The sequence below is a fragment of the Lissotriton vulgaris genome, chromosome 4_1, assembly GCF_964263255.1.
Source record: "Lissotriton vulgaris chromosome 4_1, aLisVul1.2, whole genome shotgun sequence".
Lineage (NCBI taxonomy): Eukaryota > Metazoa > Chordata > Amphibia > Caudata > Salamandridae > Lissotriton > Lissotriton vulgaris.
The window spans coordinates 49,436,609-49,455,099 of record NC_141691.1 but is presented as its reverse complement, the minus strand read 5'-3'; the positions used below and the strand labels follow the sequence as shown (position 1 = coordinate 49,455,099).

Sequence of the window (18,491 nt, the reverse complement as noted above, 5' to 3'; positions counted from 1 at the left end):
CGCAACCAAGAGAATTCCTCCGGTTCACCAACAGCACAAACCAGCCATGGATTCAAGCTTGTCTATTGAACCTAGATAACTTCCTCCTCTTCTTGGCAGGCAAGGCAAGCTGGTCTGGATTTACCCTTGAAACAGACCTCTTCTTTAAGACAGCATGAGACCAGCTCTGTTCCAAAGTAAAACTTCCCTGCCAAAAACAAATTTCAGAACACATCAAACTTTAGTCTCCTTACACTTGAATGAAAGAAAGCCCTGCAGCTTAAATTATTTCCAAATAGCCACCTGAGAATGTCCTACATACTGCAGACTGTCCCATGAAAGACCCACAGCTGTTCGCTCGCATCATCCTAGCGCTAAATGTACTACACTGGCTTGTCATCCAAGTCCCCACCATTGTGAGTACCAGCTTCCTCACACACAAGGCCATAAATAAGAGCCATAGGACCTGGACGAGAAACGAATCACCTCCGGCCGGCAGTGCCACAAGACTGTCTAGTGGAAAGAGAAATACAAGAAGAATCCGCGTCCCCAAGATCTGGAGTAATCCCATCGACATCCGAACTACATGAATCCTTCAATCAAAAAACCAGTTAAAAACTAGGGGTGGGCATAACTCGCGTAATTCTGCGTAACGTAATCACATATAATTACCCAATTATAATTGAACAAGGGCTGAACACCGGCAGAGAAGAAGATCTGACGGACAGTCTACTATCGGAAGGGGGGAATCGCGGCAGATAGAAGGCTAGAAACCAGACGGATGGATCGGAGCCCCGGGACACAAGAAGAACTAGCCAAATCCAAGAGCAGCAAACACTTCAAGGAGCAGACTGGGACTAAAAGGACCCCCCCGGTGCACTGAGACTCTGGAGCTATGGTACTGGTTCAAGGGGGGCCCCAAGAACTGAAGGCAGACCGAGAGGGTAGGAGACCCTGTGGTGCCTCGCCTGACTCCAAAATGGCGGCCGTCCCTCCCTTTTTCAGGTGTGGTGCGGGCCCCCCACAGGCCGTAATAGCAGGGCCCCAGGAATGGTCTCAGCAATCCGTGAAAAGGACCCAGATGAAGGGACCTACAAGGGTTTTAATTTCTTGCCTGACCTTAAGATGGCTGCCAGGAGAGACTTTCACCACGAAGAGCTCTGACCTTGGAATCTGTCCCTTCCCACCTCTTCACCTCGTTCCTTGTATTCCTGTTCCATAGTTTCCCACGCCCCCTCCCCCGCGCTATTCTGACACCCTCTGAGTACACCAGTTCACTACTGCGACAGCGGAGTCTGAGCATTATGTCCGACGCCCGGTGGAGCTGTTTGGTTCAGCTATTGAGGAGATCTGCCCTGGTTCATCACCTCGGCTGCCACCTACCCAGCCAGACATTGGGCAAGGCTTCTCCCCGTCTCCCTGTTTCTCCCTTCCCCTTCCCCTCCCATGATGAACTTTCTATAACTCTTCCCTTTTTCTTTGGTTACTAAGATTTGTTTGCTTTTAACAAATGTAACATGTTAGCCTGTAACTCTGATCCTTATTGTGTAAACTATGTAAAATGTGTAACTTGCAACTCGCTGTTCCTTATGTAAAGCGCACTGATACCTACAGTATAACCAGTGCTATATAAAACTCAAGATAAATAAATAAAAAATGCCCAAAGATTCTGTGAGATTACGCACTATTTTCCCCTCACATTGACAGTGGACGCAAGGATGCATGTTGCATTAAGAATTGGTGCTAAATGCAACAGAATATGAATAACGAGTGCGAATCGCCAGTCACGCTCGCTAAATGCGCACTTGGGGTAGGATTTCCCCCCAACTTCTTCCCAGCATTTAGTGCTAGTCCCTTAGTGCAAATGGCATCCTTGCAACGATAATGGAAGGGCGGATACAGATTGCGCTCAGAAAAGAGTGCTAAATGCAACAAAACATAAACAGCAGAGCGAGCAGCCACTTGCGCTCGCTAAAGGTGCTCTTGCTGTAGGATTTTTTCCTCCAAATTACTCTTAATTACACAAGCAGAGATAATCACGTTATTATCTGTTATTCTGTGTCTAAGAGTAATGCGGAATTACCCAAATTACTCTGATTGCTGAGGAATAATTGGAACTGCGCCCAGATCTATTCAAAGCCCACATCTTCAGCACGCGGACACGCCCCCACCATACCCCCCCTCTTTGAAAACGATCCTAAGTCAGACTTCAGGGTCGAGCCCATTTTCAGAGCTCGGCTGCTTGCAAGTTGGGTTTGAACCACACAAATCATAGGTGCATAGACACAACCCCGGGTACTGCACTTCGATCTCTCTACTCATGCACCTGAACACTGCCTCTCAGAGCCCCCTACATCCAAGGGCGACGCCTTCTCAGACTCCTGCTCTTTGCCTCCTGGGGTCTCAATGCAGCTCCACTGATGCCCCTCCACCCTGAGCAGATGGTGCATTCCCAGGCCTTGCTGTGGTCCTTGAGGTATTCCTTGCAGTCAGTGGGAGGCTGGGGCCTCAGGACAGCAGTGTTTTCACTGCACAAACATACTCTGCTAGTAATTAATGACATGGGGAGGTCTTGGAGCTGGTCCCACTCCTCTGTAGATGCTGTTTGAGCTCACAAAGCAGGCAAACTGAAGAACACGCAGGCAAGCCAACTGGAGGTGCATGTCTACATGAAGGGCTGAAGCAGAGAGCACGTGTGCACGTGTACACGTGCACTATTAGCATCTAACGCCCCCACTTCAAACAGCCACACAAATGCTTTCGGGAGGACATGCAGACGGGAGAGCAACGATGCTGAATGTCTGCCAGCATAACCATGTGAATAACCAAGCATAAGCAGCACACAACAGCCCAACAAAACCAAACTCTGCTAGCTCCAGGAGTTGTCGGAAGAGTAAGCAAGTACTGGCACAATATCTGTGTCTGTGCATGCATATACACGGTGACACCTATCATGGGCAACATCAGTGCACACATGCACACCAAGAAATGCACCTACAGACATCTCTGGACACATACACCCATGTGCATAGAGCATGAGACATGGACCCACACAGGCAATGAAGATACAGTCACCCATGTACGCAGACAGAATGCAGAACCACAACTACAAACACATACGACACAAAGGGATCCATGCACGTGCAGGTGGAGGCAAGCATGCATAGGCAGCTACATCAAGAGATTCATGGGAGGCTATATCAAGAGATTCATGGGAGGCTATATCAAGAGACGCATGGGTGACTAAATTAAAAGATGCATGGGTGGCTAGATCATGCTACGCATAGGTGGCTAGATCAAGAGATGCATGGATGGCTAGATCAAGAGACGCATTGATGGCTAGATCAAGAGATGCATTGATGGCTAGATCAAGAGACGCATGGGTGGCTAGATCAAGAAACGTCTGGATGGTTAGATCAAGAGACTCATGGGTGGCTAGATCAAGAGACGCATGGATGGTTAGATCAAGAGATGCACAGGTGGCTAGATCAAGAGACGCATGGGTGACTAAATTAAAAGATACATGGGTGGCTAGATCAAGAGACGCATTGATGGCTAGATCAAGCGACGCATGGATGGTTAGATCAAGCGACGCATGGGTGGCTGGATCAAGAGACACATGGGTGGCTTTATCAAGAGACGCATGGGTGACTAAATTAAAAGATGCATGGGTGGCTAGATCAAGCTACGCATGGGTGGCTAGATCAAGAGTGCATGGATGGCTAGATCAAGAGACGCATTGATGGCTAGATCAAGAGACGCATTGATGGCTAGATCAAGAGACGCATGGGTGGCTATATCAAGAGACGTCTGGATGGTTAGATCAAGAGACTCATGGGTGGCTAGATCAAAAGATGCATGGGTGGCTAGATCAAGCTACGCATGGGTGACTAGATCAAGAGACGCATTGATGGCTAGATCAAGCGACGCATGGATGGTTAGACCAAGAGATGCACAGGTGGTTAGATCAAGAGACTCATGGGTGGCTAGATCAAAAGATGCATAGGTGACTAGATCAAGCTACGCATGGGTGGCTAGATCAAGAGACGCATTGATGGCTAGATCAAGCGACGCATGGGTGGCTAGAACAAGAGACGCATTGATGGCTAGATCAAGAGACTCATGGGTGGCTAGATCAAGAGACGCATGGATGGTTAGACCAAGAGATGCACAGGTGGTTAGATCAAGAGACGCATGGGTGACTAAATTAAAAGATGCATAGGTGACTAGATCAAGCTACGCATGGGTGCCTAGATCAAGAGACGCATTGATGGCTAGATCAAGCGACGCATGGGTGGCTAGATCAAGAGACTCATGGGTGGCTAGATCAAGAGACGCATGGATGGTTAGATCAAGAGACTCGGCTAGATCAAGAGACGCCTGGATGGCTAGATCAAGAGACGCATGGATGGTTAGATCAAGAGACTCGGCTAGATCAAGAGATGCATGGATGGCTAGATCAAGAGACGCATTGATGGCTAGATCAAGAGACGCATTGATGGCTAGATCAAGAGACGCCTTGTTGGTTAGATCAATAGACTCATGGGTGGCTAGATCAAGAGACGCATGGATGGTTAGATCAAGAGATGCACAGGTGGCTAGATCAAGAGACGCATGGGTGACTAAATTAAAAGATGCATGGGTGGCTAGATCAATCTACGCATGGGTGGCTAGTTCAAGAGATGCATGGATGGCTAGATCAAGAGACGCATTGATGGCTAGATCAAGAGACGCATTGATGGCTAGATCAAGAGACGCATGGGGGCTAGATCAAGAGACGTCTGGATGGTTAGATCAAGAGATGCATGGGTGGCTAGATCAAGAGACACATGGATGGTTAGATCAAGAGACTTGGCTAGATCAAGAGACGCCTGGATGGCTAGATCAAGCGACGCATGGATGGCTAGATCAAGAGACGCATTGATGGCTAGATCAAGAGACGCATTGATGGCTAGATCAAGAGACGCATTGATGGCTAGATCAAGAGACGCATTGATGGCTAGATCAAGCGACGCATGGGTGGCTAGATCAAGAGACGTCTGGATGGTTAGATCAAGAGACTCATGGGTGGCTAGATCAAGAGACGCTTGGATGGTTAGATCAAGAGATGCACAGGTGGCTAGATCAAGAGACGCATTGATGGCTAGATCAAGAGACGCATTGATGGCTAGATCAAGAGACGCATTGATGTGAGTGCAGTAGTGTGGCTCACTGGTTAGAGGCGGCAGACCCGAGAGCAGAGGACGGCCCGGGACCAGGGTTCGATTCCCGACGCGGCAGGTTTCTGGACCAGGGTCAGCGGACTCGATAATTCTCTCGCCTCGGTGCCCACTCCGATCAGCGATCACACTCGGCAACTCTGGGCATAAGCTTGCCTCATCTGCACTAACGGCCCCACCAGACCGCCGGGGATGCCTGGTCTCACCCTGGAGATACCCATTAAGGGACCATCTCTCAGGGAAGCCAGGAAGGGTTTCCCAGCGGTCGAAGCGCGGAGATACTCCTCCGGGAGTCGATCCTAGCGCTATATAAACTTGCAATTAATTAATTAATTAATTAATTAATTAATTAATTAATTAATGGCTAGATCAAGAGACGCATTGATGGCTAGATCAAGCGACGCATGGGTGGCTAGATCAAGAGACGTCTGGATGGTTAGATCAAGAGACTCATGGGTGGCTAGATCAAGAGACGCTTGGATGGTTAGATCAAGAGATGCACAGGTGGCTAGATCAAGAGACGCATGGGTGACTAAATTAAAAGATGCATGGGTGGCTAGATCAAGAGACGCATTGATGGCTAGATCAAGCGACGCATGGGTGGCTAGATCAAGAGACGCATGGGTGGCTAGATCAAGAGACGCATGGATGGTTAGATCAAGAGACGCATGGATGGTTAGATCAAGAGATGCACAGGTGGCTAGATCAAGAGACGCATGGGTGACTAAATTAAAAGATGCATGGGTGGCTAGATCAAGAGACGCATTGATGGCTAGATCAAGTGACGCCTTGTTGGTTAGATCAAGAGACTCATGGGTGGCTAGATCAAGAGACGCATGGATGGTTAGATCAAGAGATGCACAGGTGGCTAGATCAAGAGACGCATGGGTGACTAAATTAAAAGATGCATGGGTGGCTAGATCAAGAGACGCATTGATGGCTAGATCAAGCAATGCATGGGGGGCTAGATCAAGAGACGCATGGATAGTTACATCAAGAGACTCGGCTAGATCAAGAGAGGCATGGGTGGCTAGATCAAGAGATGCATGGGTGGCTAGATCAAGCAAAGCATGGGTGGTAGATCAAGAGACACATGGGTGACAGGGTGCAGGGACAGGAATGAATACAAACAGATACAACTATGAGGTGGGTGGAAGGACAAAGGAAAAATGAAAAACACGTATTTGGTGGTCATGATATTGCCTCATATACTTTATTACATGAAGGAGCCCCTGGCATTGATGATTACTTCAATTGAACCCCCTGAACCAGATGGCCCCCCTCTTAACTGAAGATAGCCCCCCAAACAAGGTATAAAGGGTCTGCAGATTCTTTCCTGGAGTGGTGCAGGGATCCGTCAAAAGATTTCCAATAATTATTGGTTACGTTTTGTCGAAACCTTTGACATCATATGCTGTCGTAAACATGAGCCTATGAACATATCGCAATCAACGGGTTCAGGTGATTATGTTCATATGCTGGCGGGGTAAGGGGTGGTCTCCTAATCATGGTATCAACCGCAGGGGGGAATGTTCAAGTAAAGGAATTGTTTTTTAACCCCTTCCATGAGTCGGACGCCGGGGGCCGTCCGACGTCACAGTGGACGTGTGCGGAGGACGGCCAGTGGACATCCGAACCCCGTTCACTTAATAAACCACCAGCACTGCGGTGCAATTCGCACTGCGGTCAAGGTGTTAATACTCGTTTCCAACTGGTGAGGATTATAGAGGAGTTGGAGTGTATTCTCCAGGATAAATAGATAAAGAATTGAAGGAGGTTTCTTTATTATGGGTGGGAGATTTTATTATAACAAAATGTCTCTAAAGTGGGAGCCATGCGGGTGGAATTTACAACGGGCTGGGCGAGCCTGCTGGTCACTTCACGGATTCAGCATATAAGAGGGGAGAATTAACACGGCTAATACTAGTTAACAGCCTGACCTTTACAATGTATTTAATGGCGGAAAACCAGACAGATATTCCAACCTTTGTAGGCAGAGGCAAAGGAACTACCGCAGACTATATCCTAGTATCGGATACCGTAGCCCGCTGATAAACATTTGCTAGGTTTGTCCCTCTCCTTTCTGCGAATATAATCCCATTACTTTTATGTTTGTCTGCACACCCTTAGCTTCCCCTACACCTGGCAAAGCACAGCCTATGTTCAACACCAAAAAAAGGGGGTGCATTGAAAATGGCAACATGTCGATCCTAGCAAAAGCCTGGCAAAAGTGGTGAGCAAAAATGATATGGAAATCTTAAATTGCTTGGGAGAAAACTACTGTGTGTGAAAACTTCTCAAGGATTTGTAATTCAATTTTTGATTTACTACTGATCAAGAACCCACGGTCACTATGCCCTGTTTTCACACGGTTTAATTCAGAATGTACAAACCCCTATAGAGCCTTAAAAACGCAACTCACATACAGTGGATGAGGGAGGCCAGGAGGAATTGCAAAAAAAGAAAGAAAGGCTGAAAGAAGAACTATGGCCTGGGATGACCTGGGACATGCCTTCACTCCTTTTTAACAGGCTGCACCCCTGGCGTCCCAAAAATTGGTTTGCGCCTAGTCCCAGTTTTAATGTATGTGGACGATATCACAGATAAAAAAAAAATGGACTTTAGTTACCTGGGCATTCTATTTAGTGCCATTTTGAAATGGGACAGTTTGATTCTCCAAAAATGTCAGTCGATGAAGGTGGTCTGTGAATTACTGTTCAGAATCGCAAAGAAATGAGGACACAATCCCCCCCAAGAATTGATGATGCTATATAGAAGTAAATACATGTCAGTGGGTACGTATGGAGTGGGAGTCTGGGTACATACACCTGTAAAGACCGCCCAGGTAGCAGAAAACACGTTTTTAGCAAGGCTTTTAGGAATTTCCAGATTCACATCAAGTTTTATTACTCACAAATAAAGGGGCCCTGGTTTTATAGAAGATAAGGTGGGCTTGGCATCTATCTTGATGTGGGTTAAAATCTGGTCCACCCAGGAGTTAAGCTTCACTCGGGAATAATAGAGAATTGTCTGAAATAGACCAACGTGCTAGACATCCCTTGGATCAAGCATATACAAAACACCCATCATGATTTCGGAATAGCCAGTGTTTTTGAGAATACTAGAGATTGGCTCGCACACACGTAAGGGACACATGAGACTTGAGAAAGTTCTAGACATGTAACTGTCCATGCGTATATACCTTATTGTCAACATGCGAAGGTATGGAGTTACCTATTATGGATAAATGCACCAGAACATAGATTGTATTTAACCCGCCTCCGAATAAATATGATTCACTTCTTGGAGGCTTTCCCCTTCACTGGGACATGAATCGCTTCATTACCCTGCTGCCCATGCGATACAGTGTCCATACAGCCCACCAAGCACTTTATGTTATTCTGCACTTTTCATTCAGCTTTTAAAACCCATTTTTAAGCCCAGTTTTAGCAGGGAAAGGTTTTAAAACACACCAAGAAGGTTTTTTGTTCTTGCAACGATGTGAGTCCCCAATAATCTGTTACGCAGTATTGAATTTTATTACTCAGGTGAGGAGTGTACAGAAAAAAGTATGCAGTGAGACTCAGTAATGTTGATACACGTTTCAGTCATTTACCTTCATGATTTTATCGTGTGCGATCTGTTTGCAATTTATTTTTATCATGTGCTTTTATGGTCCTTTTGACCGAATACAGATTATTTGGACTTGGAGGCTTGTATTTTCTTCATGGTTTCCAGAGACTTAAGGTGTCTTGTATAGTTACATTTTACTGCAGTTTATGTTGTAACAGAAGCTAGAAAATTTAGATAAACTGTGTGATTGTGAAAACCCAAAATTGGTTTCTAAAGTTGATTGTTTGAGAAATCACAGAAGTGAAAACATACTGCAATATTTGTTATGTGATGACAGCTAGATAATGCAAGTGGGAACAAAAACACTTCTTTGACAGTAAACAGAGATTGGGAGAAGGAAAGCATACGGCCCTCTTCCTCAGCCAGATATTTTCTGAAATGTGCAGCGACAGTAGCAGCAGCCAGGCACAAGCAAAACATGGAGAATGCAGGTACAGACCTATGGGAGCCAGAGCGATCTCCACTACTCTCAGCCGACCGTCATCTGAATCGGCAGAGTCGGAAAAAAAATCCCTTCGTCAGTATTTGTTCATGTTTTCAGCCGCCAGAAAGATTTTATTTGAGCCGCGCTGGGAACTGGGCTTTTCAGCGAGGGTATCGCGGCGGGCAGCCGAGGCTCTGGAGAGGAGCCGCCGAGCGTCCTTCAGCGGCGGCGACCATCCGCCATCTTCCTTCCCCACCGCCCACTACTCCCAACAACCAATAACATAGGAAGCCCTAGTCCCAACCCTACAATAATTGAATCACAGACCCGAAAACCAATCAGGACCCTCAAATACCCAACCAATGAGGACATTAACCGTAATCCAATAGAAACTCCAGATACAACCACCAATCAGTGTAGACGTGTACCAACCACTAGCAGACCATATAAGGTTCCAGCGCCCTCAGACAAGGCTTGCTGGCCAGGGAGTGGGAAGCTGCTTCTCCTGTTCAGAATCTCCTAGGCTATGCACACCATCCCAAAAATACTTCTCACATTGTATCACAACAAATACAACACTCTGCCAAACAAGCATCCCTAAAGTGTGCAAGTTAATACAACACTGACAAAACTTCACACTAAGTGGAAAATAACATATTTATTACAAACCGAGAAACAGTGTACACACACAATGCCAACTATCAAAATAAAGAGAGGCACAGCCATCAGAAAAATAAGTAAGTGAGACAACCCTCTCTCAAATGACATAAACCTGGATAAAAATGCTATGATATCTCACAATCATTACAGGTGTCATACTGGGAGTGGGAAACCCAGTGCTCCATATTGGTGTGGCATCAACCCTAAGTGAGTATAGGTGAGGAGACAAAGCACCGCTGAAAGGGTCAGCAGGACAACCTCTTAGGTTCAATTGCAGTAAATGCTCTGCACGGGAAAGAGACAGCCAGTGTAGGTGAAGGTGAAACACCAACCTCACCCTCAAAGAGCACATGCCGAAACAACAAGGACAACCTAGGACCAACTCTCGTCTAAAGAAACTGAAACCGTTTCTATTAGAAAGCAACTTTGGAACTGATGTTCAAGATACTCTTGCTTCTGGGTGGTGGTTAAGTGCAAGCTTCAAGACTCCACAATGGCACCCCCTTAAACTCTTCCTACTTGGCACAGCACATCTCATGCAGGGCCGGAAGACATGCATCAGCCCCATCACGATCAAACTCTATCGGCGCCCATGGCCTGCCGCGCCATCTTCAGAACCAGCGGCATCATTAATAAGCTCTCAGGACCAGTGCCCTGCCTGTCCTCTGGAGAATCTCGGCTGGCCGGCAGCGAGGACGCCATGAGACTGCAGACGAGGAAGTATAACAAACAACAACAAAAAGCAGGCCTTTCCATCTATGCACCCAGGATCTGGAACAACATCCTGTATGCAACACTGCTCCACTGTAGGAAAGGGTTGAGGACGCGCCTCTTAAAGGAACACTACATCACAGAGTGGTAACAATCTAATACCCGGCTGCCTCTACCATCACTTGCTGACCGTATCCTTGCTTTTGACCCTGTACAGCTCTAGGCTGCCTTTTTGTCTAGGCTCACGTTATACAAATAGCATATACATGCATACATACATATATACATACATACGGAACGAGCAGCAAAAGTGTTGAGATAGCACTTAACATCGGCTGAGAAACCGTCCGTCAGCGAGAATAACCCCTCGCGACAAAGGATGTGCGGGGACTCCTGATCAGTGCAGGTGCACAGACACAACACGTCACCAAAGTCTATTGATTTAAGAAGCACACTGAAGGTAGACTTCTCCGAGCTGAGAAGGTATCATAACGAGGCTGTAGTCAGAAAAGGGGAGATTGACATTATTGTGCAAACAGTAAGGTTTTGATGCCTTTGGTGAACTTGGCGTTCTGCAAGTGGCGCAGCTGTGAGGAAATTGCCTCATTTCGCTATTGTAATGGAAAAGGACCGTCTCCAAGGGCAACCGTTCTCGCGACTGGTGCAGTCAGCAAGAAGTGACTGACTGAACGTAGGGGCCATTTAAGGAGGTAAAGTGGGGATTTAGGCATCAAATTGTGAGGATTCTGATGGACTAGAATTTTGTGTCCGACAGTGAGGGTTTGAATTCATGCTGGAGCAAACAGGTGTCCACTGGAAAGATCTCAGAGTAAGAGAGGCCCTGACACCTTTTGAGATGCCAGATATTGAATGGGTGGCAGCACCTTACACAAGCTGGAAGAGTCAAAACAACTGGAAGCCAAATCCACATCTAAACCGTCCCCATCTTAGTATGGTTGTCGAGTTAATAGACTCAATAATCAAATCGGAGTCCAGAACATTAGAAAGCCAGAGCTAAGTCTTCCAGTAGAACATTATTAGCCCATAATGGTCCACCGAATTTGAAGTAATTTTAACCCGTTGGCCGCGGGGGTAATTTCCCCGCTGTGCTGGGAAGCGGGGGCGCGCACAGCGCCCGGGTGCTCGTGACGAGCTCAGCTCGTCACGGCCACACCCATTTCTGTAGAACGTTCAGCACAGCGGGAGAATTAGCCCTGAGTGCGAGCGTTCTGGCCGTTATGACGAGCTCAGCTCGTCATGAGCACACTACCACCGTGGCTCATGACGAGCTGAGCTCGTCATGAGCATGGGAGGGGTTAAATCTACAGTTTTTAACATTTATTACTGTCTTTTATAGTTCGATTTAGCTATGTTTTAAATTGTAAATGGTTTGCTAAACCAATCAATTAAGAGGCTTATGATTATTATTAAAGAATGGGTGACAGCACCTTACACAAGCTGGAGGCAATCGGGATCATTTGAAAGAATGCCATTCGCAGACTCAAGCCTGCCTTGGACTCAGGAGTTTACCACTGGGTTGTGCCAGTCGGTGGTTTCATTACTTGTGGTTCAGGAGACACATCTGTGACCAGGTGAATGTCTAGATTGTGTGCCACTTCTGCAGGGAAGGCCACAGGCTGCACAGACTCTTGAAAGCATTCCAGATGTCGGGAGGAAGGGTCCTTGGCCATAAGCAGCACCTCAGTTTTACCCTGGATTTAAGGACATTTGCCGTCTTCCACCAGCATGAGCAGTGAGACAGCTGCTCAGTGAAGCTTCTTGTTCTGAGGGTCAAGTCTTGCTAGGTTAGCACAAGCCACATTTGACTTGGGCGGTGTACATGTACTTATGTAAGTTGAGCTTGAGTTGAATTCATGTTCGATTGCTTAAAATCATGACATGTAAACAACAGAGCACAGTGGTTTCCTTTGTGCAATAATAAGAAATATATAAAATTTTGTAAGAAAATGCAATATCTCGTATTTCTTAAAAGAAAAATCAGTATTTGTAAACAGAAACATTCTTAAAGAAAGGACAGCATGATTATTGTCTCTTCTATTCTTACGTCCGATTGTTCTAAGCAAGGCCACCGGGGTAATGCAATGGGGAACAAAGGGCGAGGTGCTGGTGTTGCAGCAGATAAGGCCACAAGGGTAACTTTGCTTGGGTCCCTTAAATGTCCTGAAACTAGCCCATTGCCAGCTTTCTAATTTTAAAGTTCTTAAAAGAGCTCCCGTTCCAGACTCGGGTAGTGGAGTAGGTCTGGCAAGCGGTTAACAGTTACTTGGGGTGGGGGGGAAAGTTGACTGCTGAGACCTCGTTGCAGGACAGCGACTGTCTTGGGGAGGTGAAGAAACTGCGAAACCACATACGCTGGAGTCTGATATGGATAGACAAACTGGGGGACATCTGGAGAGGAGGGTCCCTTCTAGCCTTTGCTGATCTCCAGGCAGAATACGCCATGGACTAGGGGGAGATGTTTAGATATCTGCAATTGAGACACGCGCTAGGATGCCACTTAACCGATGGGGAATAATTACCAGAATACTCGCCCATGGAGGATCGTCTACGTCTAGACACTATGACAACTAAAGCGGTTTCCCTAGTTTATAATAAAATAATGAATATTTTCCCAGATCTCCTTCACCCGCTGCGAGAGGCTTAAGAGAGAGATATAGGCCCAATGGAGGACATGGATTGGGGGGACGCCCTACAGAGCCCCAAGGAAATAGCTATAAGGTCCCGTTGTCATCTGGTGCAACTTTGTATATTGCATAGGTCTTACTATTCCCGATCCAGGTTGCACCGGATGGGCCACTGCGATTCGGGTCCATGCATCCGAGGTTGTGGCGCCATAGGTACCTTCTACCACACCATTTGGGAATGCCGTAAAACCCAAGGCTTCTGGAGGGCGATGGCAACAGTGACAGGTCTGGAGGTACCGATGGTTACTCCTGGGTATCACCGGGGAGGAGAAATGGGCCATATACCTTGTTCTGTGGCTGACATTCAGGGCGCGAGTCGGAGTACCACGTGGGTGGACGGCGTCCCCCCACTTATTTTACTGGGAGCTCGATAACTATAAACTGCAACTGAGTGCAAGCCACCTTTCGTGACGTCACTTCCTGTCGTGACGTCAGCGTCCCCCCACTTCTTTTTTTAGGACTTGTGCCCTGCTGACATTGTCTGTAGGGATCACAAAAATAAATATGACCACATCATGGGGGGCAAGCAGACCCCCAGCTGTCCAGGATTCGGAGGACAACCTTGACTGGTGCAGACTAGCAGAGCGCGAGGTGTATCACAAGAGTTGGGGTAGCTGGACACAATACATGGACTCCTGAGAGGGGAGGTGGGAGGTACTGGAGGGAGGGCCCAAGAATGCCCCCACCAGAGTTTGTCTGGGGTCACACGCCATATTTTACTTTTTGAGAATGCAATTTAGCTGTAACCAAACACTTACAAGGAAGAACGTGTCCATGCCTCCTGCGAGTGGATTACTTTATGTGCCTTCCATTCGGTCTGTACTGATGTGAACTGAACAACTGCTTAATAAAAAGATTTATAAAAATATATATATATATATATAATTTTTGAAAGAATGAGCGTTGTGGGTATTGTCTCTTCTGGGATTGCATCCCGGTTGCTCTGTATAGAAAGGCCACTGGGTAAGTGCAAGAAACAGGGAGAAAGCCAAGTGCTCAAGTTGCAATGCGCCTGACCCCCAGGGCCGGACTGACTTTACTTGTGTCCCTTGGGATATTCAATGTGAACGGACTCCAGACTCCTGGGGGGGAGGGGGAGAAGAAAGTGCATATGACACACAGAGGCTGGACCGTTATCACCCTGTTGAGATGTTAAGAAGTGCGAATCGAACAGCACCTGTAAAGATCCCCAACCTACCAAGGGTCTTTGGTGATTTGGCGGAGAAAAACAGGCTTTTCTGCAAAGTCTTAAGTAAGTGACGCCCTAGGGTTCAGGGAAAAGAAGCTAGGGGTCACTTATATAAGCTAAGAAACAGTGGGAAGAGGATTGACCATTTTGGGGGAACCGAATTGAGACTTTTAGACTTGGATAGAAAATGTGGTGGAGCATGCGCGTTGGGCGCGGCCAGATAGAAATGGCTTGATCAATTTAATAAAAAAACACAGACCTTCCAAGACTGTAACAACCTTCAGTTTGGTGCTGAGACCTGGTCAAAATCTGGCTTTGAAGGGCTCAGAAGGGTTGTTAGTTTCTACAAATTCCTGGCTCTGTTTGAATATAAACTAGTTTTCCCAATATTTTTTCTGAAAAATGGTAAAGGAAAGACAGGCTGAAAATTGTTAAGATCTTTTGGCTCAAGGGAAGGTTTCTTTAGTGCAAGAGCTGAGAAAACCCTTGATCAGTACAGGTGTGGGTAAGACAATCAATCATTTCAGACAAGGAGACAGAACAAAAGGTGGGACACCAGCCAATCGATAGAGCCTGTAAGAGAACATTGACTCCACCCAGGGGAAGGACAACCTTTCCCTCCTAGCACATGAGCAAAGAAGCAACCGACAATCAAAACTCACTTAATGCAGGCAGCAAAGGAGCGCTCACTCCGGGAAATAAACCTCACCTAACACAGGGAGTGAAACAACGCTCGCTCAAAGCAGGCAAAGAGACATCCACACTCACGGGAGGCAGAGAGACAGCCTTTCAACACACTGCAGGCAATGACCCAGCCCTCGCCCAAGGCAGATCTCACTAACCCCAGGGAGTGAGAGAATAGTTGATCAGTTAGGGCAGTGAGACAGCCATCTACACACTTAAGGGGTGACAATCCACACACAGTACAGATAGGCAGACCCCTCATACAATGACAGGGAAACAGCTCTCATGCAATGCAAGCAGAGCAGCAACAGCACACCCACACAGGAAGTGGCCAGCCCACAGGCAGTCAATGCAGGCAGTGCTTCTGTACCAGGGAAACCAGTGGGTCTGTGCAAGTGCCAGGGGGTCTGTGCAAGTGCCAGGTCCATCCACCCTGCCGTCACCGTAGCGTCCCCGCATACAAAGGCCCTACAGCCGTACCCTTCCATCTCAGTTCTGTCCCGCATCACTTAGCTGTAGCCTTTTTGGGGTATGAGCTTTGAGACCCCTTTAGCGGTCTCGCAATACTATTGTTTTACAATATGTAGTTAGAGGGACTTTGGATCAGGCAGCTTCATCAGATTGGGCTGGTAAATTGTCATTCACATTTTGCTTCCACTTACCACAACAAACAGCATGGGGCAGTGGGTCGGCCCACTTTTACCCATTGGCTCCCTTCACTTTGAGTGGCAGCACAAAGCCTGTGCACTTTGTCCACAAAGGTCTAAAATACTTCCTTTCTTTTCAGTTGCAAAGTTGATTTAAAGTTTGCTTTTCATCTTCTTTATTTTTAGATACCAGATTTTAGAATCTAAAAACCAGCTATGTATTATCCCTACGTAGCTTCGTAAAGTTTACATTATAAAGTGTTCAAGTGACATTCTAACATTCCCTGCCTGAGCTTTGAGTGCTTGGATAAGTAGTGACTTATTTCTCTGCTTCACAAATAATTCTCATAATAACAATAATAATCATAATGATAATAATAATCATGATTATAAAAATCAAAATGACAATAATTTGCATGGATGAATTGCTGCTTTAAAAACACCACTAGTTAAAGAGCCACCTCAATGAATGCTTTTTAAATGTAGCAATTTTATTGCAAATATAAAATGGCCACGTTTAGGTAACAGCATTTCTTCCACCCAATTTTTGGGGAATTTGGCACAAAAAAAATGACCATATCGCCAAGATGCCATGGTCTGCTCGTTTGCCTTTACCTATACTTGTTTAATTTCATGCACTGTGCCTTTTCAGCACCAACTACCCTAGGAAGTTGTTCCAACTCATTTATTGTTGCCTTGAGCAAAACACACAGGGCCTGATTCAGAAAGGTAAAGGTACACGTTTGTGTAAGTTAACGCTTTTCCAGTATTCACAAAACTGCATTTTAATAGTAAGTTTACTAGTGTGTAGACTCCGCAATAGGGGCGTAGAGCTCCTATCATGTGTGGAGTTCTCTGTCCCAACTGCGGAGTCCCCACACTCATAAACTTAGTGTCAAAATGCAGTTCTAAAGTTACTATTAAATTCTTTGAGATTAGCGAAAAAGAGTGAACTTGCACAAAAGTGTATGTTTACCTTTGTGGATCGGGCCCCAGGTGTCTCTCCCCTTAAGTTCTTACCCAGTTTTGGCAAAGTTGGTCCAATACGTCATCACCACGGCGCTCAGCATCACGTCATTCCTGGAAAAGTTGCAGGGGAAGAGGTCAGTGGGTCCTATCATGGGGATCCCAAAGACATAAGGCACCTCATCTCCGTGGGCCGCGTCGGACCATGCTGGCTTCATGAGACTCTGGCAGTGGTGGTAGAATGTGTAAAAGTAGGTGGGTGAGCCATAGCGCGCGTGAAGGTCCGCTGTCACAACCGATGGCTCTACCCACTGGTGGTCCGTAAAAAGCGCCACTAGGGTTTTGCGTCTGGTTTCGGGGTTGTCCCGGTCCGCCCAGTCTGTGTACATAAACTTGATGGTCTCCCTCAAGGTGTCCTTGCCTTCCGGGTAGCCGTAGAGGTTGTCCACAAAGTTGGAGACGGAGTAGTCAAAGTCGCTGCCAGAGACCCCATCCTCCGCGTCGACAACACTCTCCACAAACTTCAGCCCTTCCCCCTGGTTCACCCCCAGCATGATGTCATAGTTCAAAAACTCCCCTTGCTCCATGAGAATCTCCGGGTCATCAGGAATTACGTCCCCATCGATGACGGGCCCGAAGGCCACGTGGTAGCGGGCCGGCTGGATGTCCTGCTCCACCAGCTCCTTGGCACTCTTCTGCCGCAGGCAGTCCACCATGTCCACCGTGTCCAGCACGTTGCACCCCACCTTCTCGGCCAGCATGCGGGTGTACTTCACCGGCTGGTAGTTCACAGCCCAGCTGGAGAGGGCGGAGCCGCTCTGGATGATGGCTCGCTGGAAAAGACCTATAATGTGGGTGAGAAGAAAGAAAGACTTCAGTCCAGAAGAACAACAGTGCTTTAGACAGTGTGATAGCAAAGACAGGTCAATATCTTATTCTTGAAGAAACCTGGCATTAAGATAAAATCATAACACTAATAGTGCTGAAGGAGAGGCAGCCATCTTCCATAGACCATAAAACCAGGTACAACACATTTGGCATAACGTTACAGCCCGCAGCTCACCCGGTGCGGGGCTCCTCGAGTTCGAGGGGGACCCTCCAGCATTGTGCTGGCCCTGGCCTGTAAGCTCTTGACTGCGTGTGGGAGGGGCTTCACATACTGGCATGGCAATAGATACATAAAATCAGAGAGCAGATTAGGCGACAGATCCCTAATTCAGAGGAAGCAGGGTCTATTCAAGACACTGCCATTGGACGAGATATTACATGACTATGTACTATGACGTCAGAGAATGATACACAAACGGGTCACAACGGGGAAAAAGACACTAACATTAAAAGTGATTTTAGGGATCACAGTTTAATTTGGAACTTGATAGGAGACCAGATCGCAAGCTAGCAATCTTTATATAAGATGAAACAATATCCTGTAGACCTGGACATCAGGGAAGACAATCTATATCTATATAAAAACGAAAGTATGTCTGTTTGTCCTTTATGCATTACTACACCATTCATCCGATCACCAAGAAACTTTGGGAAGTTGTTGAGTACACTCCCACGAAGGTTTCTGGCAAAAAAAAAATAATTGTTAAATATTGGCCCCCCGGCCCCCAAGGGCCCTCATAATCTTTCCAATACTGAACGTTTACTGTTTACGGGGAGACTCGCGTT

General features: G+C 46.8%; 1 protein-coding gene across 1 annotated transcript in view; it reads right to left on the bottom strand.

Annotated features, from left to right (window-relative positions):
- NLGN3 (neuroligin 3) overlaps positions 1-18,491 on the bottom strand; it is a 150,478-nt gene that overhangs the window by 21,955 nt on the left and 110,032 nt on the right. Inside the window, exon 3 of the mRNA XM_086967188.1 lies at positions 16,872-17,661. Coding sequence (XP_086823314.1) covers positions 16,872-17,661 — 790 coding nt within the window. The remainder of the gene's footprint in view (positions 1-16,871; positions 17,662-18,491) is intronic.